Raw genomic sequence first — 25,554 nt, 5'->3', positions numbered from 1 at the left:
GGATTTGATCCCTGGCCCAAGAACATCCATATGCGGCAAGTACGAGTGAAAAAAGAAAAAAGAGAGAATGGAGGAGTTTGTTGCAAAGGGGAACAGGGAAATGATGAGGGTCAAGTTTTTGTTTGCTTACGATGGGGATAATAAAAGTATACATGATGACACAAATAATCCGGTAAAGAGGGGAAAGAGAACGCAATGGGGGAAAATAATTACTAAAGCTACGCCTTCAGACAAGAGGTAATGGGATCCAGTACAAAGTATGAGGATGCAGGTGCAGGCAAGCAAATGAGGCAGCATGGGCAGTGGAAGCCTGCTCTGGAAAGTGTCTCCAGCTCACACACACACACACACACACACCCCACTACACACTCAATCCCCTTCCTCCAGACTGTCTCCGGATTTCTCCAGATCCCATCCAGCTCACGCTATTCTGAGTTAAGTCGCCAAGAACTGAGGTAACTAAATGTGTGTCTCCCCAATATCCTGAGACCGTCTCCCGAGGCTGCATCGAAGTCACTTCTGAATTTTCCTCCAAACACCTCCAAGCCCTGGCCCAGAGCTCCGCAAACTGCGGTTGCTGAATTAGCCCAAAGAGCCCCAGGCAGCTGCTACGCTGCTGGTTTCATAAAGGGGGGCGGTCCTAGCCTTGAGCTTAGGGCCTACGGACATTCGAGCAGCGGCCAGGCTCGCTCCCTTTATTCCTCTACTCCCAGCTCTCTAAGCCCACAGCCAGAGGGCTGATCTTGGTCCAAAGCGGCCACCGTATCGCATGTCCGCTGATATCGATAAAGGTTCTAGGTTGGTGGGGTGGGGCTAACAGTGAGGGGGAGGGGCCTGAAGACGAAAATGGGTGAGGATTGGACCGAGCGGAGTTTAAGTCCGAACTCTGGACGGAGACTAGAGGCAGCTTAAAGAGGCGGAGCCTAGTGAAGGAGCGGGGCGGAGATTGGGCTGAGGGCGGTGTCGGCCTGAGGATTGGGCCCCGCTCTCCGGGGCGGTGCTTGAGGGGGCGGTGCCGTGTCGGAAGTCAAAGGTCAGTAAATAGTGATGATGTCATGCGGGCAAGATGGCGGAAGGGTGAGCCCGTCATCTAGTTCTCGGGCGTTGGGCCCTGAATTCTCCCAGGGTTGGGGTGCTGGGCCAGGGTCCCCGCGGGGAGCTGGAGGCCAGCGTGGGCGTGGACGGAGCTGAAAAGGCGGGGAGTCGCAGAGTGAGGGGGTGGGGAAGCGGCTTTCGAAGCCTCGGTCCGCGGGCCACATCTGAGGGGGAAGCTGAGACCCGATTTTTGCGCGGGCGAAAGTCGCACCGCGGGGCCGCCAGATGTGTCTGTCTTCCACAGGGAGGACGTGGGATGGTGGCGGAGCTGGCTGCAGCAGAGCTACCAGGCAGTCAAGGAGAAGGTAAGCCGGGCCAGCGCCCTTTCTAGGGTAGGGCCCCGCGCCGCCTCACTGCAACCTGGTCCGAGCCACCCCGCCTGACCTGTGTGGCCGCCAAGCCTCTGGGATGAAACCGACTGAGGCCCTACTTTTAGCTCCTGTTGGTCTAAGGGAGAACACAGCCCGACTCAGACCAGTGTCTAACTACCGTGAAATAAAGACAGTCTTAGAGGCTGGAGCGACCGTGTCGTGGAAACCCATGGGAAGGAACTATTTATTTTTGCTTGGAAAGTACACAGCTTCGTAGAAGAGAGAACATTTGATCTAGACCTTGAAGAAAAAGGATTCTAGAAATAGAAGCTTACTCTTATATTCATTCAAATATTAAGAGTCTATGCCACAGCCAGCACTCTCTGACAGGTCCTGAGGATACCGATGTTAGCCAAACAGATGCAGTCCTGGGTCTCCCAAAACTCAGTCCAGTGGGGAGACAGCAATCCCTGTGGGATGAGTGAGACTTGGCTTTGCCAGTGGACAGTGCCCTGTGCATTCCTGTTTCATTCCATGCTAGTTTGTCAAAACCAACCCAACTGAATTCTGGAAAAAGTTAATTACTATTTACCTCAAGCAACTGGGGTGAGTCCTGCTTCAAGGCTGACTCCAGGAGGCTTCCCTCCTACAGCCCAGCAAATCTAAGAATGCCTGAGGTGTTTATGTTGTTGATGAAGACTCAGAGAATTTCAATCTGAGGCGTAATGGAAGAGACCCCAAAGTAGCTTGCTTCTTGTTGAGCAATCTGCTGGAAGGAGTCTGACATTCATTTAGCGAATGTGGTATGAGGGCCTCTTGTGTGTGACTCTCAAGGTTGGTCTTATCATGACTCACAAAAATTAGTAGTTAACTAGCCTTCCATCTTTGTTTTCTTATTTGAATTTAGGGGAGTCGGTGTTGTTTCTGCCTTTGACAGTTCCCCATTTGGAAAGAAAAGATTTAATTTTCTACTTCTCTATCAACCTGGGCAAGTGATTTAACCTCTCAAGCCTCAGTTTCTCATCTGTAAAATGAGAGTCTGGTAATACCTGATAGGATTGTTCTGGAAATTAAATATGTAAAGGTAAAGCACAGAGAACAATACCTAGCACATAGTAAGTACTGTATAAGCCTTAGCTATTTTTATTAAGTACCGAGAGTGATGAGGAAACCTCTCAAATACCACCCGTCCATTTTTCCTTCCATTTCATTCTTGGTCTTTCAGTGCTTACCTGCCTTGCTCCCCTTCCTATTCTGGCTCCATCTGTACCACTCAATTCCCAGCATCCCTAATTCTTTTGTACCCCATAGCATATATTGCCCTAGAAAATACAGCTCTGAGATGGTACTGTAATCTGCCTTCCTCTGCTCCTTACTTCCTCCTGGAGTGTGTGTGTGTGCTTGCCCACAGACAGTGGTAGGAAAGTCACGTTGCTCTTTGGCCCTACCACAGGTTCCCCAAACTCATCTGGGCCCCTCACCCCCAAACCCCTGCCCCAGCAAGTTTTTTCAGTCTCATCTTTGCTTCTCCCGTGCCTTGAGAAACTTTGCCCAAATCTAACTCTCCCCTCAAGTCCCCTGTTCAGCCACTTCCAAGAGACAACCTATCCTCCTACTTTTTAAAATTGGAAGTCAACAGCAGGATCTCTCTTCACTCCTTCCCCACCCAGAAGCCACTACACAGACTTATCTATATAAACACTAGGCTTCACCTCCCACTTGCCAGATTCACTGGATGTTTTTCAGCCCTTATCTTCCTGGACCTTTCTGCTGCATTAGACACTAGTGATCACTCCCTCTTTCCTGAAACTCTACTCCCTTGACTTTTGTGACACGATTCTTTCTCAATTCTCCACATGGTTATCCAGGCTTTCCTTTCCTGTTTCATGAGTTCCTCCTCTGCCTGCCCCTTAAAGGTGGTGTTTGAGGGGCCTTGTCCTCAGCCAGTTGCTCTGTTCACCCAATACACTTCCTGAGCGAGCTCCTCTATTTTCTTATTACAGTGACTCCTAGTCCTCTTCTCTGAGCTTTAGTATTTAAGAATAGCTCCTGCTGGACAATTATCCCAGATATCCCACTGTCACCATAGACAGTACACACCGAAGTCATTGTCACCATCTTCTCTCCAAATCTGCTCCCCCTTCAGCATTTTCTCCCTCATCTGACAGCACTGCAACCACCCTGTCACCTGTTTAGGAGCCAGTAGCTCTTCCTGACTCTTTGTTTTCCTGAGTCAACACACCTATTTAATTACCAGTACATCTTTTTTGCCTAATGTATCTTGAACCAGTCCCATCCTCTCATCCTTTCCATCACTGTCCTTATTCATATTCGTGTATTTTCTTTCCTAGACTATTACAACAGCCTCCTGACTGGTCTTCCTCCATTTCTGATCTTGTCACTCTTGGACCTATCACCCATGCCCATCTCTAGAGTGACCTAGCAGAAGTGTGAATGTCGTCATGTCCCACCTCCTTCAAACTTTTGGTGGTTCCCCATCAGCAGCAGGGCTGACCAGGCCCTCCATGGGTCGCCCTCTCCAGCTTTATCGCTCACCACTTCGGCTTTGCCCTTTATTTTCTAAAATGCTTGTAGGCCTCAGGAAACCACAGGCCCCTTCCTTAGCCCAGCTTCCTTAGCTGACTCCTGCTCATTCTTGAGGGCTCAGTCCAGGTTTCCCTTCACCAACTCTTCCACACTCTCCACAGTACACTGGTCACTGTTTTGCTCTCGCACATCAGGACCGTTACTTCTTGAGGGCTGGCACCGTGTCTGTTCTTATTTGTCCCTTCAGAGCTCACAGTGCAGTGATGGAGAAACCATTCATCAAGTAATCAAAAAGAGAACAAGCAGGTGCCCCTGAGCAGCAGAGCCAGCCTAGTCTGAGGTGGCATCAGGGAAGCTTTCCCCAGGGAAGTGACATGTAAACCTAGCTCTGAAGGAGGAATAGGAGTTAGCCAGGTGAGAGACTTCGTTCTTTGGTGGGGGCAGGGCCACTGCAGTGACAGTGCCAGATCCATAACCCACTTGCCACATGGGACTTCCCATTCATTGTGTTTGTTCACTTGTTTTGAAGAGTTAGAACCATGGGTCAAGGAGGGGGGATGATGTGTTCAGACACCCTGGGGTAGGGAAGATATTAGAACTTTTGGAAAACTTAAGGAAGGCCAACTGGAGCTCATTGAGGGGCCCAGTGGGAAGGGATGAGCGTATGCTGTGGGTGAGATTAGATGGGCTTTGTAAGTGAAGGTAAAGATTTTATACTTACCATAGGATGCTGTGTAACCACTGAAGAATGTAGAGCAGGGGCAGTGGGCTGCACTGACTTAGAAAGCACCTGCTAGGGTCACAAGGAGAAGGTAGTGAAGTATCTGATGCAGCCTGGGAAAGGGGTCTGGATGAAAGGCAGGTTGGCCTAGACTCAAGTGGCGACAGTATAGATGGAGAGGGAATTAACAGAAGACTCTTCCACTCCACTTATGGAGTCCTGAGTCTGAAATGGAGGCATTTGCACCACAAGAGAAGCCTCTGGCTGATTGGTGAGACTCGCCCATTCAGAGACTTCCCCGGCTGGAGTTCCTCTTGTGGCTCAGCAGTAACAAATGCAACTAGTATCCATGAGGATGTGGATTCAATCCCTGGCCTCCATCGGTGGGTTAAGGATCCAGCATGAATTATGGTGTGGTTCGCAGTTGTGGCTCGGCCTGGTGTTGCTGTGGCACAGGCCTGCAGCCACAGCTCTGATGCAACCCCTAGCCTAGAAACTTCCATATGCCATAGGTGTGGCCTTAAAAAGACCAAAAAACAAGGAACAGAGACTTCCCAGGCTGATAAAAACTAGGCAGGCCCTTCCCCAAAAGAGAAATCACCAGAACACTCAAAGGCATGCTTTAAAAAATGCAGGTGATTATCCCTGAGAAAGATGAAAGGGCTTGCAGGGGTGAGCACAGAGATAGTCCAGGAAGGTGTTTTAGAGTGGGTGTGAGGATGGAGCAAGACCAGGGGAGACTCAGCAGCTGAGTGCCTGCTGTCTCACCCTGGGGCTGAGTGCAGAGTGAGAGGCAGCAGCAGGTATCAGGTCTGTGCAGATGAGCTCTGTGTAACCTTGGAATGGTGGGACCAAGAAGGCCTAGGAGAGAATCCAATCCAGTATTTCTCTTAACACCCCCTTTGTTGAATGTAAAAAATCACACCTTTTTACTGGTGTTGCCCAAAATTGCTCATAAAAGCTTTCTAAACTATTGCTGTTACTAATGCAACATGTTTGTGCAACCTTTCACACAAATGCTTTCACCTGTTGCCTTATATTTCAACTGAATTTCCCTGTAACAAAAGAAGTAAAAAGGGACACTTTCCCTTTGATTAAAAAAATCACACACGTTCTCTTCATGTTGTTTGAAATTGGAGACAAAGGTCATGACGTACAGCATAGCAAAGTGACACTTCAAAGTCTGTTCTGTTTTCCGGCTACACATGCCCCCTTCCTCAAGACATGTGCTCAACACAACGACTCATCTAGTCTAGGAGAAACCCGAGGACTCGAAGTGTCTAGGCTGAGCTCAGTCCCTGTCCTCAGGGCAGCAGGAAGTTCAGTGCTCTCTGCCGTTGGGTAATCCCAGCTTGTGGAATTGGGACAAGTGAGCTTTGTTTCTGAGCCCAGGCTTCCTGTGTCCCTTGAGTTTTCCATGTGTCTCTTTGGTACCGAAGCATGGGGAACAGGAACAAAAAGGGTGGTGAAGCCCGCTGCGCTGTCATCCGTCTCTGTCTTCCCTTAGTCCTCTGAAGCCTTGGAGTTCATGAAGCGGGACCTGACCGAGTTCACCCAGGTGGTGCAGCATGACACGGCCTGCACCATTGCAGCCACTGCCAGCGTGGTCAAGGAGAAGCTGGCCGTAAGTACCCCCTGCACATTCCAAGCAGCTATCCCCCGTAGCCTGACCTACATGGGACCCAGGTTAGGGCTCCCAGTCTTTCCCCCATTAGGTGATTGTTTTTCCCTGTAGGCTCCCATTTTGAAAATTGTGTCTGTCATAAATGTGGCAAACAAGCTACATAGGTTAAGTAATAATGAGTTTTCTCACTTCTGTATTGTTTCAGCAAGTGTTTCCTCTCAGCAAAGCCATTCATTGTAGACTGTTCAGAAAAATACAGATAAATACAAGAAAAAGAAAGGCCTAGAGACACCTGTAATTCTGTCTCCCAGAGATTAGCTACTGTTAATATTTGAGGAGTGTACCCCTTATGTACACTTTCTTTTTCGAAACTGGAATCCACTGAATACGGTGTTTTATACTTCTTTACTTAATCATTGCATACCTCGTTCTACAGCATCATAAATGACAACGTGTTCTGTTGTGTGGATTTAACCAATTTCTAGTTTCCTATTTCAGTTTTTTTCAGTATTGTAAACAGAGGTATAGTGAACATTCTGATTGCTAAACCTTGCCATTAATATTTTCTTTGTAATAAAGTATTGGAAGGGATATAGGGTGAGTGCAGTTTTTACACCTTTTAATATCTGCTCAAAACTACCCTCCAGAAAGGTTTTGCCAACTTGTATTCTTACTGGCCCTAATGATGTATAGTGGGATTCTCTTTAGATTCTAAAAGTCAGTGTAAAAAGCAAGAATTGTATATGGTCAGAGATAGACCTGCAAACCTCAAGTTCTGATGAAGAATAGTATGCTGGCTTTCTAGTACAGTTTCTCCTTTAGGAGTAGAACAGATTCCACTTTCTTTTTTTTTTTTTTTTTCGTCTTTTCTAGAGCCGCTCCCACAGCATATGGAGGTTCCCAGGCTAGGGGTCAAATCGGAGCTGTAGCCACCAGCCTACGCCACAGCCACAGCAACGCAGGATCCGAGCCACATCTGCAACCTACACCACAGCTCATGGCAACGCCAGATCCTTAACCCACTGAGCAAGGCCAGGGATCGAACCCGCAACCTCATGGTTCCTAGTCAGATTCATTAACCACTGCACCACGACAGGAACTCCAGATTTCACTTTCTTTGATCACCAGCTGAATCAATTGCCTTGTGATTCAAGGCCATTTTGGGCTTTTTTGTTTGTTTGGGGGGGGGTTTGTTTGTTTGTTTGTTTGTTTGTATTTTGCTTTTTAGGGCTGCACCGTTGGCACATGGAGGTTCCCAGGCCAGGGGTCAAATCAGAACTATAGCTGCTGGCCATAGCCACAGCAGTGCCAGATCTGAGCATTGTCTTTGACCTACACCACAGCTCACAGCAATGCCGGATCCTTAACCCACTGAACGAGGCCAAGGATCAAATCCGAAACTTCACAGTTCCAAGTCAGAATTGTTTCCACTGCACCGTGACGGGAACTCCTAACTCTTTTTTTTTTTTCCAAGGCCATGTTCTGAAAAACATGTTAGGGAGTTTTTTAGCCAAGCTTCTTTTGTCGAATCTTGTAAAATACTGTCAGCCTGCTAAGCACAGCTACTGGTAATCATGAATGACAAGCAGTAATCCAGCTGAACTCCTGTAGGTCTAGCCAGTAGCAGAGGCACCACTTGTTTCTTTCATTTATTTATTTCTTTTTTCATTCAACAACAACAAAAAAAAGAGTTCCCGTCGTGGCGAAGTGGAAACAAATCCAACTAGGAACCGTGAGGTTGCAGGTTCAATCGCTGGCCTTGCTCAGTGGGTTAAGGATCTGACGTTGCCTTGAGCTGTGGTGTAGGTCACAGACATGGCTTAGATCCCACGTTGTTGTGGCTCTGGCATAGGCCAGTGGCTACAACTCCGATTTGACTCCTAGCCTGGGAACCTCCATATGCTGTGGGTGCTGTCCTAAGAAGACACAAAGACAACAAAAAAAATATGATTATATACTGGGCCAACACATACTTATTGATAGGCTCTAGGTTTAAAATGCCTGGGGAGCCTAATCAGGAGTAAATATTTCTTTGTCTTTTTCTTTTCCTTTTTTTTTGGGGGGGGGCCCACCTGCGGCATATGAAAGTTGCCAGGCTAGGGATCAAATTGGAGCTGCAGCTGCCCACCTACACTACAGCCACAGCAACACCAGATCATTAACCCACTTAACAAGGCCAGGGATTGAACCCTCATCCTCATGGATACTAGTCGGGTTCTTAATCCACTGAGCCACAAGGGGAAGGCCTCACTTTTCTATAAGGTTTGCAGAGCCTGGCCCTGTCTCTCAGCACCCACCCTTGCTTGCTCAAGGGTGTTCTGACCAGTGTGGCTCAAGATTGGTGCCCCACTTGCCCCTTCTGGGAGGTCTGTTCTTATCCTGCCCATATTTCCTCAGCCTTTCGTATACATTACTCTACTTCCTGAACAACGATGATGATGAAATTGTAGTATTACAGTACTGCTATTTGTTAAGTGTTTGCTATATGGCAGGCAATGTATATGCCTTATCTCTTAATCGCCATAGTAACCCCCCCCCCCGAGGAAGTATATTCATCTGCATTTTATAAATAAGGAAGCAGGCTCCAAGAGGATTTAGGTCTCATAACCAACAGGTAATAGAACTGGGATTCAAATCCAAGATTGACCCCCAAAGCTAGTACCTTTCTCATCACTCTACCCCATAAGTCTTCCCTACTGAATGTCCTTGCATGGATCCTCTCCGGTCAATTTTTTTTTTTTTCTTTGACCTCGCCCAGAGCATGTGGAAGTTGTCAGGCCAGAGACTGAACCTGCCCCACAGCAGTGACCCAAGCTACTGCAGTGCCAACACCAGATCCTTAACCCACTGTACTGCAGGAGAACTCCTCTCCTATCAATTTTTCATCAGCCTGATTGGCCTTGAAATTTTGATGAAATAGACAGTAAAGGAGCTCTGTGCTGACATGCACAGGCCTACTGAGGTGCTGTTCTGCACCCCCATCTGAGGGATGGGGACCCTGACTGTTTCTTTCTCCTTCTCCATCACCAGAGGAGGGGTGAAAAGTCATGAGCATTTCTCTGCCCCCCCCACCCCCAGTACACCTTGGCCCCTGACACTTCAACCTCCGTACCGCATTCGCCGAACTGCATCCTACTCCTGGGCCACTTGCTTCCTCTGTTGCCTTCTCTCTGCAGACCGAAGGCTCCTCGGGAGCAACAGAGAAAATGAAGAAAGGGCTGTCTGACTTCCTAGGAGTGATCTCCGACACTTTTGCTCCCTCACCAGACAAAACCATTGACTGTGATGTCATCACCCTGATGGGCACACCATCTGGCACAGCTGAGCCCTATGATGGCACCAAGGTATTCACCGGTGGCTTTTCCTGCGGTTGCCCAATGACACCAGGCTTCCAACCTGAGCTCACAAAAGCAATAATGTTCATAAAAAAGAAGTATATGTGTATAGTTAAACTGGAGAATACAGACAAGCAAGATAGTTATGTCTAAACCCATAATCCCATCACTCAAAGCGAACCACTGATTTTTCATTGGTGTGTATAACCTTCTTTTCCTTTTTTCCTTTTCCTTTTTCTTTTTTTTTTTGATTTTTAGGGCCATACCTGCGGCATGTGGAAGTTCCCAGGCTAGGGGACCTCCTAACCTTCCATTTCTTTTTACTCACAAACAGTGGTAAAGATAGTTTGAGTTTTTCCTTTTTAACAAAAAAAGCACTTTGTACATGCAATTTTGGTTTTGTTTTTTGTTTGTTTTTGGCCATACCTGAGGCATATGGAAGTTCCCAGGCCTGGGATCAAACCTGCATCTGTGCCACAGCAGCAGCCTGAGCCACTGCAGTGACGACACCAGATCTTTAGCCTGCTACACCACAGGGAACTCCTGTACATGCAATTTTGTAACCCACTTTTAAAAAATTTACAATTAGAGGAGTTCCTGTTGTGGTACAACGGAAACAAATCAACCAGGAAACCATGAGGTTGTGGGTTCCATTCCTAGCCCTGCTCAGCGGGTTAAGGATCCGGCATTGCCATGAGCTCTGGTGTAGGTCGAAGATGCAGCTCAGATCTGGCATTGCTACAGCTGCAGTGTTGGCCAGCAGCTATAGCTCCAGTTCAACCCCTAGCCTGGGAACCTTCATATGCAATGTGTGTGGCCCTAAAAAACAAACAAACAAAAATTTGCAGTTGGAGTTGCCATTGTGGCTCAGGATGTTGCTATAGCCCTAGTGTGGGAACTTTCATATGCTGTGGATGCGGCCCTAAAAAGACAAAAAAAGGAGTTCCCGTCGTGGCGCAGTGGTTAACGAATCCGACTAGGTACCATGAGGTTGCGGGTTCGGTCCCTGCCCTTGCTCAGTGGGTTAACGATCCGGCGTTGCCGTGAGCTGTGGTGTAGGTTGCAGACGCAGCTCGGATCCCGTGTTGCTGTTGCTCTGGCGTAGGCCGGTGGCTACAGCTCCGATTGGACCCCTAGCCTGGGAACCTCCATATGCCGCGGGAGCGGCCCAAGAAATAGCAACAACAACAACAACAAAAGACAAAAAACAAAAAAAAAAAAAAAAAAAAAGACAAAAAAAAATTATAATTAACTATTAGACTTCCCAATCACCATCATTTTTAATATCTTTAAATTCTTTTTTTTTTTTCCTTTTTTGGAAACGTGCAGAAATTCCTGGGCCAGGGGTCAAGCTGGAGCCACAGCAGTGACAACACCAAACCTTAACTGCTAGGCTGCCAGGGAACTCCAATGTCTTTAAATTCTTAAGTGTATATAGCATAATTCAGTCATTTCCCTAGTGTTAAGGAAGGGGAGGACTTTCTGTTTATAGCTGAAGTTTGCAACTCCTGTGTCCCTAATGGGAACACAGCTTATAGTTCATTTGGTAGACTGGCTATGAAATTAAGAAAATTTTTTTTTTTTTTTTGTCTTTTTAGGGCTGCACCCGCAGCATATGGAAATTCCCTGGCTAGGGGTTGAATTGGAGCTGTGGCTGCCGGTCTACACCACAGCCACAGCAACACCAGATGCAAGCCACCTGTGCAACCTACACCACAGCTCATGGCAACACTGGATTCTTAACCCACTGAGTGAGGCCATGGATCAAACCATGTTCTCGGAGTTCCCATCGTGGCCAGTGGTTAACGAGTCCAACTAGGAACCATGAGTTTGCAGGTTCAATCCCTGGCCTTGCTCAGTGGGTTAAGGATCCGGCGTTGCCATGAGCTGTGGTGTGGGTCGCAGACGCGGCTTGGATCCCGCATTGCTGTGGCTGTGGTGTAAGCCAGCAGCTGCAGTTCCGATTTGACCCCTATCCTGGGAACCTCCATGTGCCATGGGAGCAGCTCAAGAAATGGCAAAAAGACTAAGAAAAAAAAAAAAAAGTGTTCTCATGGATACTAGTTGGGTTCAACCACTGAACCATGGGGGAACTCCATAATTAAGAAATTCTTTTTTTCTTTTCTTTTTTTTTTTTAAGGGCCGCACTAGAGGCATATGGAAGTTCCCAGGCTAGGGGTTAAATCAGAGCCACAGCTGCCAGCCACAGCTATAGCAACACAGGATCCAAGCCAAGCCTGCTGTCTATACCACAGCTTATGGCAACACCAGATCCCCAACCCACTGAGCAAGGCCAGGGATTGAACCCACACCCTCACCGATACTAGTCAGATTTGTTTACTCTGTACCACAATGGGAACGCCCCAATATTAAGAAATTCTTGATGAATTGTTTTAATTTGAGGGAGTTGCATTATTTCAAAATTTTCCAGTAAATTTGGACTTTAGTAATACATTTTCACTAACATTTTTCATCTCTTACATAATTTAGAACCATTGTATACTATAATTTTATAGCCTGCTTACACTTTATTTCCTTAGTTCCCATGGGTGAAATATGGGTGAAAGACCATTTTTCTAGGAGCTCCAGTCTTAGACTCTACTCTGTAGCCCACAGTGTTAATTGCCAAGTCCCCAGTGGGGAGAAGCTGAGTTGTCATTGATTGGCAGAAAGGAGTTGCTTTCTATCCCTCGCACTTCAGAATTTTTGTTCTTTTCTTTCTTTCTTATAGGCTCGTCTATATAGTCTGCAGTCAGACCCAGCAACCTACTGCAATGAACCAGATGGTGAGGGGGTAGCAGTGAGGGGCAGGCTTGCTGGGCAGGTGACCAAGGGGTCTGGATTGCATGCCCTCTTTGTCTCTGGCAGCAGTGGCCGGGCACCCCCTGTGTAGAGGGGCCAGAGTGGGGGTAGTTTGAACCTTACATCTAGTGGGATGGGTTGATGGTCCCGCCTTCCCCCCTGAACCCCGATTGCTTCATCCCCTTCTACAGAGGCTTTGCTCCTCTCACCCCCATCCTCAGCTCAGGCTACCTCCCAGCCCTGCTGTCTGCCTGCCTTTCCTTTGGCCTGTTTGCTAAGCCCTTGCTGTGCAGCAAGCCTTAGGCTGAGAACTGGAGACCAGAAGTGGGCCAAACCCTCAACCCTCTCCAGACCTCCAGGAACATGCTGTTAGGAGAGGGCTAAAGCAAAGATAGTAGAGATGGAGTGACTGCTTCTGGAGAAAGATAGAGGCAGTGGGAACCCAGAGGATGGTACCCAGCCCAGCCCGGGAAACCTAGGGTGTAACACCTGAATTGAGGTTTTAGTGATGAATTAGAGGTAAACTGGTTGTACTTCCAGAAGTAGATGGAGGGTGTTCAAGCATGGCACCAGGACATTTGAAGATCCAGAAAATCTAGGCCTTGGGGAAGGTCAGATAAAGGGTGCATGTGAGGGCATGAGGGCAGCAGCACCACCAGAGGCACCAGACTGGAAGGCACCAGGCTAGGCAGCTGGAATTTTGTCCTAAAGTGCTCAAGATAGGGTTCTTAACGTTTTGTTAAATCACAAGGCCTTTAAAAATCTGTGGGCAGTAATAAACCGTTTCTTAACAGATTTTTATATGCAATGTGGGAATTCTTTAACCCTTTAAGCCCATCTTTGGACTGTAGCCTGAAAAGCCCTCCTATAGAGAACTATTGAAGGGTTTTGAGGTCTGAGGCCTGAGGTGATCAGATTTTACACCGTGTAAAAGAGCCTTTGGGCATGGTTGTGTAGGATGAAATAGAGAGGGAGAGACAAAAGATGGGAAGACCAGTTAGGAGGCTTGGTAGGAATCCTACATCAAGGTAGAGCCAGAACCAGGAAAGTGGCAGGTGGGATGAAGAGGAAGGTGAGCATAGAAGACAATGAGGAAGTGGAATCCACAGTGACTGGATGAGGGAGGGGTCTGGGAGGGCCCCCTCCTCTCCCTCCCCCTCCTCCAGTGGATAGCTAGGTGGGAAGGTGGGGGAGGGAAGAAGATAAGCATACATTGTGTTTGCAGCATCTGCTGCTGGATGTATCCAGGCAGCCAGACCTCTGCATCTGGAGCCCAGAAGAGTAGCCTGGGCTGCAAAGACAGACTGAGGAATTGTCAGCAGGAGGAGGTTGAAACTCATGGTTGAGTGGAAGTTATCTTGGGAGAAAATGGAGACTGAGAAGAGATAAGGAAAGGAAAAAGAAGAGCCCACTGAAGACTCAGAGGGAACTAGAGAAGTGGGAGGAAATTGACAAAAGAGTGAGAAGCCAGGAGCGAAGAGGGCTTCAAGAGGAAGGGAGTGGCGCCCAGGGTCAGAAACTGGGATGTCGCATAAAGAGGACAGAGAAGCCACCATTAGATCCCAGCAACATGGAGTTGCTGGCAACCTGAGAACCGCTGTTTCAGAGAGAAGGCGAGTCAGTAGCCAAGTGCAGTGGGCGAAAAAGCAGGCAGGCAAGGGAGAGCATGGAGACTGCAGCCCCTCTCTGATTACTCGGGGGCCACGCCCAGATATCAGGTCCACCCACCGGTCACCCTGCCTGACCCCCATTCTTGGGCCATTTGGCTCTGGAAAAACCTTAAGCTTTCCTCATTGTCCATGTCCAGACCTAGGTGTGGTTTCTCTAGGCCCAGTGTTCTTACCAGACCCATGGAACTGACCGTCAGCGTCTGTTCCTCTGCAGGGCCCCCGGAATTGTTTGACGCCTGGCTTTCCCAGTTCTGCTTGGAGGAGAAGAAGGGGGAGATCTCAGAGCTCCTTGTGGGCAGCCCTTCCATCAGGGCCCTCTACACCAAGATGGTGAGGGCCCACCAGCAGGACCTCAGCCAGCTCCTGGCTTGAGGTGGGGGGAGGTGGGAGGGACATGTGCAGAGTCATTTGTGGAGTCCTCTAGCCTAGATAGCAGTGGGAGGCTCTGTGGAGCCCAACCAGCGAGGTCCTGAGCCAAGAATCCACATGAGGGAAACTAATTCGCCATGTTTCTGGCAATCATGGTAAGAAATGGAAGGGCTACCAAAACCTGATTAGAATTCTTTTCTCCCTCCTTGGCCATGCTGGGCCAGGAAGGTGGGTTTGGGGGTAGAAGCGCCCTACTCCGCTACTTAGCCCTTCTGTAATCCAGAGTGGCTGGGAGCTGGCCCATAAGCTGGGGACATAGACCCTACACAACCACTCCCAAAGTCTCACCTCCGCCGTCCTCTCCCTGCAGGTGCCCGCGGCTGTTTCCCACTCAGAATTCTGGCATCGGTATTTCTATAAAGTCTATCAACTGGAACAGGTATGCTGGCCCAACAGGGGGAGGTACTCCACTCAGCCATGGGGGAGGTAGGCTTGATTTTGTTGAGGGAAGAAGGGGACAGAGGGTACTAAGAGTGCTGGGATCAGGACCAGGGTCTGGGAAGAGGGTTCCCTGACTCTTTCTAGCCATCTTCTCCCCCACATTCAGGAGCAGGCCCGGAGGGATGCCCTGAAGCAGCGGGCAGAACAGAACATCTCTGAAGAGCCTGACTGGGAAGAGGAAGAAGGTAAGAGGAACTGACAAGTACCAAGTCCTGCCTTTGGGGGGCTGTCTGGACCATTCTCTCTGAAGCCTGGAGGGAGGTGACAACCCAGGGAAGAGGAAGGAATGAGTGCAGTGTTGGCACATGCCAAGGATGGGCTGAACGAACAAGGGGATGTTTACCTGGGGTGGTGGAGCCCAGGTTTAGGTACAGTAATCACGTGTCAGTTGTAGCAGAGTTCCCTGTCAGTCCATGGGCTAGCTACTTCAGAGTCATCTGGGATGCTTATTGAAATTCCAGATTCCCTTGCCCCACTTCTGCATAAGACGCTATGGAGATGTGGCCAAACTTATAAAAAAAAATTGGGGCCGCACCTGCAGCATGCAGAAGTTCCTAGACCAGGGATCAAACCTGCACCACAGCTGTAAACAGAGCCACAGCAATGACCATGCCAGATCCTTAACCTGCTGAGCCACAAGGGAACTTGTGTTTTTAACAAGCTCAGTTGGTACTGTTAATGCCTAGCCAGACTTGGAGACTGCTGGCTTAGGGATAGAGCTGAGCATCCTCTGCCTGGTAGCTCAGCTTAGGACAGTGTGTTGGAACCACCTGCACGATAATCATGTTAACACAGTTACTAAGTGCTTATAGTATATGCCCAACCTATACTAAAAGCTTTACATGTACAATCCTTCCCACAACTTCATTATCCCTCTTTTGCAAATGAGGCAGGTAGGTTAGAGCTAAATGGCTTGCCCAAGATCATGCACGTGGGTTGTAGGTGAGCTCAACCTGAACCTCAAATTGACTAACTGTCTAGTTTTGGCTTTCTAAGCTATAATTGGGCTGCAGTGCTGAAAGCTGAGTGCCCAGGAAGCATGTGCTAGCCCTTTGACCAACAGAGTATTTGTGGAGAAACCATGACATGAGGAAATGCACCTGTTAGTCTTTTTTTGGGGGGGGGGTTGTTCTTAGGGCCGCACCTGTGGCACATGGGAGTTCCCAGGCTAGGGGTTGAATCAGAGCTATAGCTGCTAGCCTGCACCACAGCCACAGCAGCACCAGTTCTGAGCCGCATCTGCAACCAGTATTGCAGTTCATGGCAATACTGCATCCTTAACCCACTGAGCAAGGCCAGGGATCGAACTTGCATCCTTATGGTTACTAGTCGAGTTCATTACCGCTGAGCCACAACGGGAACTCCATACACCATTAGTCTTGATCAGAGCAAACCTTGGCAGGAATCTGCAGTCTCTCTTCAGAGAGCATCAAGGTCATCTTGGGGCTGACCAGGGAACATCACTTTCTTTCCCTTCCTTTCTCTCTTCACAGAGGAGCTTGTGGGAAGTTCGCCCACATCTCCAAAAGAGGTAAAGGTTCCTGTGGCCAGAACTTCCACATCCCTTGAAGGAGGACCTGGCCCTCAGAGCCCCTGTGAAGAGAATCTGGTGACCCCCACTGAGCCTCCAACAGAGGTGACTCCATCGGAGAGCAGTGAGAGCATCTCCCTCGTGACACAGATTGCCAAACCTGCCCCTGCATCTGAGGCAGCCGTGATGCCCAAGGACCTGTCCCAAAAGCTTCTAGAGGCATCTTTGGAGGAACAGGGCCTGGCTGTGGATGTGGGTGAGACTGGACCCCCGCCCCTTGCTCAGTCCAAGCCCAACACCCCTGCTGGCCGCCCAAGTGGCCCAGAGCCCAGACCTCCAGCCAGAGTAGAGACTCTGAGAGAGGAGGTACTCACAGACTTACGGGTATTTGAGCTGAACTCGGACAGTGGGAAGTCTACACCTTCCAACAATGGAAAAAAAGGTAAGTAAAGGCTAAAGCCCAGGGAGCGTGTTGGGGCAGGGCAGGTGAGAGTTGTCACCTCACAAGGCAGATTTGTCTCCTTGTCACTTGAGAGGATCCTAGGAGCAGATCACCTTCACTTGTGATAATGATGATGGCAGTGACAACAGCTACTCTAGGTGGAGTATTTTCACTGTATTCCATCGATTCTAAAATGCATTTCTTCTCTGCAATTAGGATGCTTCTTAAAATTAATTGTTGAGGTCTCAGATTCATCACAGTAAGGTTTATGTCAGATCCTGTGCTAAGGACATAGCGTTAAATGCAGCATTACATGCTTTTAATGGAATTTCTCAGTTACCAAGGGAGCTCGTTAATTTCAGATTTACATCTCACAACCCCATATTCCTGTCCTTATTTTGCTAATGAAGAAAGTGAGCGTCGGAGTCCCTGTCGTGGCGCAGTGGTTAACGAATCCGACTAGGAACCATGAGGTTGCGGGTTCGATCCCTGCCCTTGCTCAGTGGGTTAACGATCCGGCGTTGCCGTGAGCTGCGGTGTAGATTGCAGACGTGGCTCGGATCCTGCGTTGCTGTGGCTCTGGCGTAGGCCGGTAGCTACAGCTCTGATTGGACCCCTAGCCTGGGAACCTCCATATGCCGAGGGAGCAGCCCAAGAAATAGCACAAAAAAGACAAAAAAAAAAAAAAAAAAGAAAGTGAGCCTCAGACATGTTAGGTAACTTGTTGGACGTCACACTGCTGGGAAGTAGCAACCCCAGATTCAGACCCAGGTCTGTCTGATCCGAAACCCGTGCCCTTTACTACCACACTGTGCCCGTTTCTGTCCTTTTGGACAGTTCAACTTCAGGGCAGGACTTCCTGAGACATTGATTGCTGTCGGGGATCTTTTCCCTGGATGGTGTTAGGAAAGTCATTTAGCTTCCCTAGTGCTTCATTAATTATTATTATAAAAGATATAAACAACTTACATGTACAGTTTAAAGAAGAATAAAATGAACATTTGTGAACTTGGAGTGACCCAGCTCACATAATAGAGCTTTAGTTTCTTATCCGCATAATGAAATTTTAGACTGGAGACCCTTGACTTTATGTCAAGGGGGATCCTCTCTCTAACTCCTGCAACTAAAGGACAGTGATGGCTCTAGTATCAGCTTTTTTGCCATATCCAAGATACCTCTCCAGGGATAGCCTCTTGTCAGTGAGACCTCCCCTTGCTCCTCACACACAGGCATCCTGTCTTTGCCAACACTCAGCACCAGTTGGCCACCAAGCTCATCAAGTGAGCACTGACCTGCTGGCTGTGAGGGGCTGGCTTGCTGCACTGGATGGGAAATGGGCCCCCTCACACCCTACCCTGCTCCCTTGTGGAAACTGCTGCATTTCCAGTTTCCAATGCAGTGCTTGCCTTCTGACTCTGATTCAGTGAGGTCATCCATTGAGCTGCTACCTACTCTTTATGAGACACTAAGGAGGGAGGGGCTAGAGCTGCAGTCTTTATGATGAAGCCCAAAGCAGTATGGGACAGGCTTGGTACCGGAGGAGTGCAGAGAAAGAAGAACCTCTGGGAATCAGCAGGTGTTTCACCGAGGAGACAGGAGTTGTGTAGGAGAGTTGGAGAGTTTGGGGCAGGTGCGGAGGAGTGGTAGTCCAGGCTGAGGGCCCTATACAATCCAGATGGCAGAGGGCATGGGGCACATTGAAGAGGGTGACCAAAGCCCACTTTTCTGTATTGTTCCCAGGAAAGGGAGGAACACGAAGAGAGATGGGAGTTGGCTCAGAAATAGAACTTGAGAACTTAAAATCTTGGACGTTCCCTTGCAGGAGTTAAGGATCCAGCATTGCCACAGCTGCGGCATAGGTCGCAGCTGCAGCACGAGTTTGATCCTTGGCCTGGGAACTTCCACATGCTGCACGTGTGGCTAGAGGAAAAAAAAAAAAAAAAAACTTAAAATCTTGAACTGGGAGTTCCTGTCATGGCTTAGCAGTAACAAATCCAACTAGTATCCATGAAGATGCAGGTTTGATCCCTGGCCTCGCCCAGTGGGTTAAGGATCCAGTGTTGCTGTGAGCTGTGGTGTAGGTTACAGACATGGCTAACATTTGGTGTTGCTCTGGCTGTGGTGGAGGCCAGCGGCTACAGCTCTGATTTGACCCCTTGCCTGGAACTTCCATATGCCTCAGGTGCGGCCCTAAAAAGACAAAGAAAAAAACTCTTGAACTGAATTCAGAAAGGTGGACTTGGTGCCACAAAGCAGCAGGGCACGCTGCTCATATTATATGCCCAACCTATACTAAAAGCTTTACATGTAGAGGCTAAAGGTTCAGGCTCTGGAGTTTAGACAGTTCTGGCTTCATCTCCCAACCTTGCTCAGAAGCCGTGTGACTTTAGAAAAGGTACTGATCTTTTCTAAGCCCCCATTTTCTCCTCTGTATGTTGGAGGTAATTGATTCATGATAGGTCTTCAGTGAGAGAAGAAATTTGGGTAGAGCCATGCTTTGGGAGGGATGATAAAGATGATAATAAGAGGTACTGTTCTCTGAGCACTTTCTGTGTGTCTGTACAGCTCTGCCTAAGCACTTGATAGGCATATCACTCAGTTCTCACAAAAGCCCTATGAGATCTGTGAGATTTTCTCCATTTTTTTTTTAACTGGTAGAAAACTGAGATCAAGAACTCACCTAATAAGTATTTATAAAAGCATGAAGTAGCTTTTAGGAGAGTGAAGAGTAGGTGCTAGACCCAACAGGTGATGTGGGGTTGCTGGGTGCCTGGTACAAAGGGTCCATTCAAGAATTTTAAGAGAGACCAATCAGCCCTACTGTACTTCTCTCCAGCCACATTCAGTTGCTCAAGTGCAGGCACAGAACAGATGGGAAGTTGGACTTAATCAAGGTTCAAGTTTAGCCGGGGAGAAAAAAAGACAAGAGTCTAGGTGTATACAGGAAGTGATCAGAATGATCATGGAATCTGAGTAAGGGCTGGAATAAACGGTTAAAGAATTATAGGTTCCACATGGAATTGGCCTACTGGAAAGCATGATCAGAAAAAATGAGTGGTGGGTAGAAACTGGAAGAAATGAGACTGTGGGGAAGATTCAGTGTAAGCTCGTGCGCCATACTGCCTCTGACGCACTTGGGGATTTGCAAACGGGGGGCTTGGGGATTCAATGCAGAAGACTCACCAGAAGTAATTGCAGTCGCTCAGTGGGGGGAAGCTGGGATCTTGGATTAGGGTGGGACATTAGGGACAGAGTAAAGGGAGACTTGGAGACAGTGTGACTCCTTTTCCCTTTGGGGGTGGCCAGCCACAGGGACCCCTGAGGTCCCATGGTGATGCCTGTCATTGCAGAGCTGCTTCCCACCTGCATTTTGTGCCGAGATCCATTTGATTGAGGAGACTAGACTTAGCCAGCTCAGGTTCCCTCAGCAGGGAGCAAGCACAGGAGATTAGAGTAGGCCCTATGGCCTGTGGACTGGAAGGAGCCCTGGGCTTAAAACCCCACTTCACCACTGCTGACTTGGGAATGGCTTTTGCCTCCATTTCTTCCCTGGAGGAGCAGAGATCCAATTAAATGGAATAAAATAAGCTATAAGTGACGGCACTGTGAGGTTAGTAATCACCTGAAAACTCTCCTTTCTTACTTATTTTTTATTTATTTATTTATTTATTTTTTGTCTTTTCTAGGGCCGCAGCTGCGGCATGTGGAAATTCCCAGGCTAGGGGCCTAATCAGAGCTGTAGCTGCCGGCCTACAGCACAGCCATAGCAACCCAGGGTCTGAGCTGCATCTGCGACCTACACCACAGCTCATGGCAACGCCGGATCCTTAACCCACTAAGCGAGGCCAGGAATCGAACCCGCAACCTCATGGTTCCTGGTTGGACTCGTTAACCACTGAGCCACGATGGGAACTCCCTCTCCTTTCTTACGAAACAGTAAAACTCCATCATGAAGTCTTAAATTTTCTCATAGATCAGTTCTCTGCACATGCACAGTGTAATGGAGATTTTTTGTTGTTGTTGTTGTTGTTGCTATTTCTTGTCCCCACCCTACCCGCTTCCTCACTGCTGTACTTTGGCTCAAGTCTTTTTTTTTTTTTTTTTTTTTTTTTTTTTTTTTGCTATCTTAGAGCCTCACCCGCAGCACATGGAGGTTCCCAGGCTAGGGGTTGAATCGGAGCTGTAGCCACCGGCCTACACCAGAGCCACAGCAACGCGGGATCCGAGCCGCGTCTGCAACCTACACCACAGCTCACGGCAACGCCGGATCGTTAACCCACTGAGCAAGGGCAGGGACCGAACCTGCAACCTCATGGTTCCTAGTCGGATTCATTAACCACTGCGCCACGACGGGAACTCCATGTAATGGAGATTTTAATACTCTCATTGTGTGACAGGACAGGGTGGTGGGAGGAGGCAGGTGGCAGAGAAAGCCCAGATTCATCTCTCTGCCACTCAAAGCCTTGATTTCCTCATCTATGAAATGGGACTGTTAATACCTATCCCAGAGAGTGGATGTGAAGTGCTCCAAAGATGTTAGCTGATACTTTTTTATCCCAGAGGGTCTGTGCTAGCATTTAAGCTTGAAGAAGAGAGTTTCAAATCCCTAGAGGGCAGCCTGAGGTTAAGGAAAGCTGCCATGGCCATGACCACAGCTCTGAAGGGAGAAATCAGCCAGGATCCAGCTCCTAACACACAGGAAGTCTGCACTGACAGCCATGAGCAAGCCACCAGAGTGTCCCAAAAGTACAGGGAGCCTTAGATGCTAAGTCAGAAGAACTGGGTCTTCGTTGCAGACTTGCCCCTGACTATAGGACCATGTACAAAATTACTTAACTCTTAAGACCATGCCTTTCATGGCTCCATTTGTTAAATATCCACTATGTATATATGTTATAGGTACTTTACATGATACTGCAAATTTTTTTTTTTTTTTTTTTTTTTTTAAGCCACAGATGCAGTATATGGAAGTTCCCAGGCTAGGGGTGGAATCATAGCTATGGCTGCCAGTAACGACATATCTGAGCTGCAGCTCACAGCAATGCCAGAACCCACTGAACAAGGCCAGGGATCGAACCCACATGCTCATCGATACTAGTCGGTATCTCTTCCACTGAGCCACAGTGGGAACTCCTGATACTAATTTTAACAATGTTGTATCTCAAACTGCAGGCCGAGGTCTACACAGAATTATCCGGGTACCCATTTATAATACAGAAATCTGGGCCACCACCTACACGAGCTAAATCTGAATAAGGGGATGGGAGGGCAGGAATCTGCATTCTAATAGCTCCTCCAGTGGGAATTGGGATTCCACCCGGGTCTGCTTGTCTCTGCTTATGGTTAGCTGGGTGGCTAAGGGAACAGTGCAAGGCTACTTACAAGGAGCGTCAGGGTTGGGGGTGGAGGGCGCGAGGGGGTGTGTGTCTCAGAGCCTGGGACCCTGGTGAGGAACAACCTGGAAAAGATGAAACAAAATATTTACAGATGGTGCCATTGGGAGATCAGAGCTTACTCTTTTTTTTCGGGGGGGGAAGAGATTCTCAGGCTACAGGGTCGAATCAGAGCTGCACCTGCCAGCCTATGCCACAGCCACAACAACATGGGATACTTTAACCCACTGAGTGAGGGCAGGGGTAAGACCTCATGGATACTAGTTAGATTTGTTACCTCTGAGCCACAATGGGAACTCCAGAGCTTACTCTTTTTAAAGGTGCTTTAAAAAAAAAAAAAAAAAAAGAAAGAAAAAAGATTACAAAGTAATATGTGTTCATTTTAGGGGGAAAAAAAGAAAAATTTTTACCCCATGACCTCATCACCTAGAGAGAACTATTCATATTCTTGTGAATATTTTGCTCATCCTTCCTATTTGTGTGCATGTATCTATGAGCATATTTTTTAAATGGAATCATACTACGTATATAGGAACTATCTTTGTAGTTGTCTTCTTAGTAAAAACTTCTACATGTACATTTTTTTATATTGCCTGTAAGAAGCCATACCCAAATATGAATGTTTGGAGCAGTGGTTGGCAAACTTCAGCAGCATCAGAATCATCTAGCGCAGGAAGGAGTAAATGTTTTCCATACAGAGCCAGGTCAAAATATTTTAGGCGTTGGGGATATACAGTTTCTGTCCCACCTCCTCAACACTGTTGTTTCAGCATGAAAGCAGTCATAGACAATATGTAAACAAATGGCCATGGCGTGTTTCAAAATTTTATTTTCAAAAAACAGATGGTAGGCTGGACTGGGTCCACAGGCCATAGTTTGCCAACCCCTGATTTAGAGAAAGGGTCCATGAATATTTATTGAGTACAAACTATTTGTTCTAGTCACTTGGAATGCATAAGAGAACAAAAGAGTCCTGTCCTCGGGGAGCTTTCATTCTGCCTCCTCTATTACTAGACAATAAGCATAGTAAATCTGATTATGTAATACACTGGAAAGTGATATAATGGAAGAGAGAACCACCAGAGCAGAGTGAGGGGGGCACGGTTGCCGTTGAATGTTGGACAGTCAGGGTAGGCCACACTGAGATGGTGAGATTTGAGCAAAGGTGTGAAGGAAGCAAACAGGTTAGCCTGTGGATATCTGGGGAAGAGCTCCAGGTACAGGGAACAATCTTTGCAAAGGCCCCAGGTAGGAATGTGCCTGGTATGTTTCAGGAGTAGCAGGATCAGTGTAGGTAGAATGGTGTGACTGAGAAGGAAGAGGTTCATTGTTTATTTCTTCCAGAAGATTTCCATGGCCCCCAGGGAGCTTCTGGGTCAAAGTGCTTCTCCACTATTGGGTAACTGTTTTGCCATGTATATAAACGTTCTATAGCCTAAACTTTAAACGCCACATAATGTTTCATCTTATGACTGCACCATTTATTTTTGTAATTTCCTAGCAGTGGACTTTCAGGTGGTTTTCGAAGTTTTCATTACTGTAACAGCAAAACAGTGAATATTCTTATGGTTATGTTTTTTTACCAAATCCAAGATTCTTCCTTAGAATAGATTCCTAAAAGTGGGATCACTGAGCCAGGGAAGGGAGAATGTTAAGGACCTTTGAGGTGTATTTCTCAGGCCCTTGTAAAGGGTGCTGTCAGCCCCAGCCACAACCTCTTCACATACCCCTGCCTGTCTTTCACACTCTGGGTCATCGTTCTAGGCTCAAGCACAGACATCAGCGAGGACTGGGAGAAGGACTTTGACTTGGACATGACTGAGGAAGAAGTGCAGATGGCACTTTCCAAAGTGGACGCCTCTGGGGAGGTGAGTGGGCCTGATTGGCCACAGGGAGGCAAGCCCAATGATCCCAGGTCTCAGGACTCGCCCCACCAAGCCCAGGTGTCCCCTCAGGATGGGTCTTTGCTCCTAGCTAGGTGGCAGGCTTTCGGGAAAGGAGCTCAGGCCTCCCACTCAGGCCCAGAACAGTTGTGATCAGCAGGCTCTGCCTCCCCTCGATTCCAGGGTGGATGGCTGGGAGAGTACTTGACATTAGCTCCTGTCAGAATTACCTGGGGAGCTACTAAAAAATGATTTGCCATCCTGCCCCAGATCTTTTGATTCATGGTGGCCAGATGGGGGGAACTTGAGCAAACTCCTGGCCTTGGAGACAATTTGACAGTGTGATCACTGAACCTGAGCCTCTGTGGCCTGGCATTGATCACTGTAATCTCATACACTGTGATAGATGATGCATGTGCACACTTGAGGCATAGTCCCTGGGAAACATGGGAGCACTGGTCCATGTTCCTGAAACCACCACAAAAGCCAATCCAGTTATAAGCTCAAAGGCCTATTATTCTAAACCACTTCTCAGGATCAAGAATGGGTCGTTTTGAATCAGAGCCTGGGGATGAAGCTCTCACAGCTAATAAGGGACAGGATTGAGGCTCCAGTCCACACATGTGATTCAAGTCATTTTATATCCACTGTCACACAAGAACCACATGGTTCCTTCCATCATGTAGCTCAAGAACCTGCTCTAAAGAGGCGAACAGATTAGAGAGATGGGAAGGGCCTTATTTTTCATGTTGGGAGACTGAGGCCTGGGGGCAGGTAGTGACTATGCAAGAGTATTTTACACCTGTGACCTCACTATACTCAGGATAGAGAAGGTCTTGTGCCCTCTCATGCCACAGGGCCTTCATGTCTTTGCTGTCTTCGAAGCCCTTTTTTGGTTTTTGGTTTTTTTTTTCTATTTTGGCTGCCCTGCGGCATATGGAATTTCTGGGCCAGGGATCAGAACTGAGCTGCAGTTGTAACCTAAGCTGCAGCTGCAGCAACGCCAGATCCTTAACCCACTGTGCTGGGCCAGGAATAGAACCTGTGTCCCATGTTCCCAAGATCCTGCTAATCCCATTGTGCCACTGCAGGAACTCCTTTGCAGCTCTCTTTATTTTATTTTATTATTATTATTATTTTTTTTGTCTTTTTCTATTTCTTGGGCCGCTCCCACGGCATATGGAGGTTCCCAGGCTAGGGGTCCAATCGGAGCTGTAGCTACCAGCCTACGCCAGAGCCACAGCAACACGGGATCCGAGCCACATCTGCAACCTACACCACAGCTCACAGCAACGCCAGATCGTTAACCCACTGAGCAAGGGCAGGGACC

At 48.0% G+C, this 25,554-nt stretch overlaps 1 protein-coding gene across 2 annotated transcripts in view; it reads left to right on the top strand.

Moving 5' to 3' along the window:
• Positions 676-25,554, top strand: part of BSDC1 (BSD domain containing 1) — a 30,547-nt gene continuing 5,668 nt past the window's right edge. The window contains exons 1-10 of one of the 2 annotated variants that reach the window (XM_005665183.3): positions 676-1,033; positions 1,340-1,400; positions 6,182-6,298; positions 9,475-9,642; positions 12,365-12,419; positions 14,320-14,435; positions 14,845-14,913; positions 15,082-15,160; positions 16,469-16,948; positions 24,106-24,209. In XM_005665183.3, coding sequence (XP_005665240.1) covers positions 6,203-6,298; positions 9,475-9,642; positions 12,365-12,419; positions 14,320-14,435; positions 14,845-14,913; positions 15,082-15,160; positions 16,469-16,948; positions 24,106-24,209 — 1,167 coding nt within the window. In that variant the 5' untranslated portion in view covers positions 676-1,033; positions 1,340-1,400; positions 6,182-6,202. The other variant, XM_003356284.4, reaches the window with a different exon arrangement.

Source organism: Sus scrofa, chromosome 6 (genome assembly GCF_000003025.6).
Source record: "Sus scrofa isolate TJ Tabasco breed Duroc chromosome 6, Sscrofa11.1, whole genome shotgun sequence".
NCBI lineage: Eukaryota > Metazoa > Chordata > Mammalia > Artiodactyla > Suidae > Sus > Sus scrofa.
The sequence above is the reverse complement of the archived record's forward strand: the minus strand, read 5'-3'. Positions and strand labels throughout refer to the sequence as shown.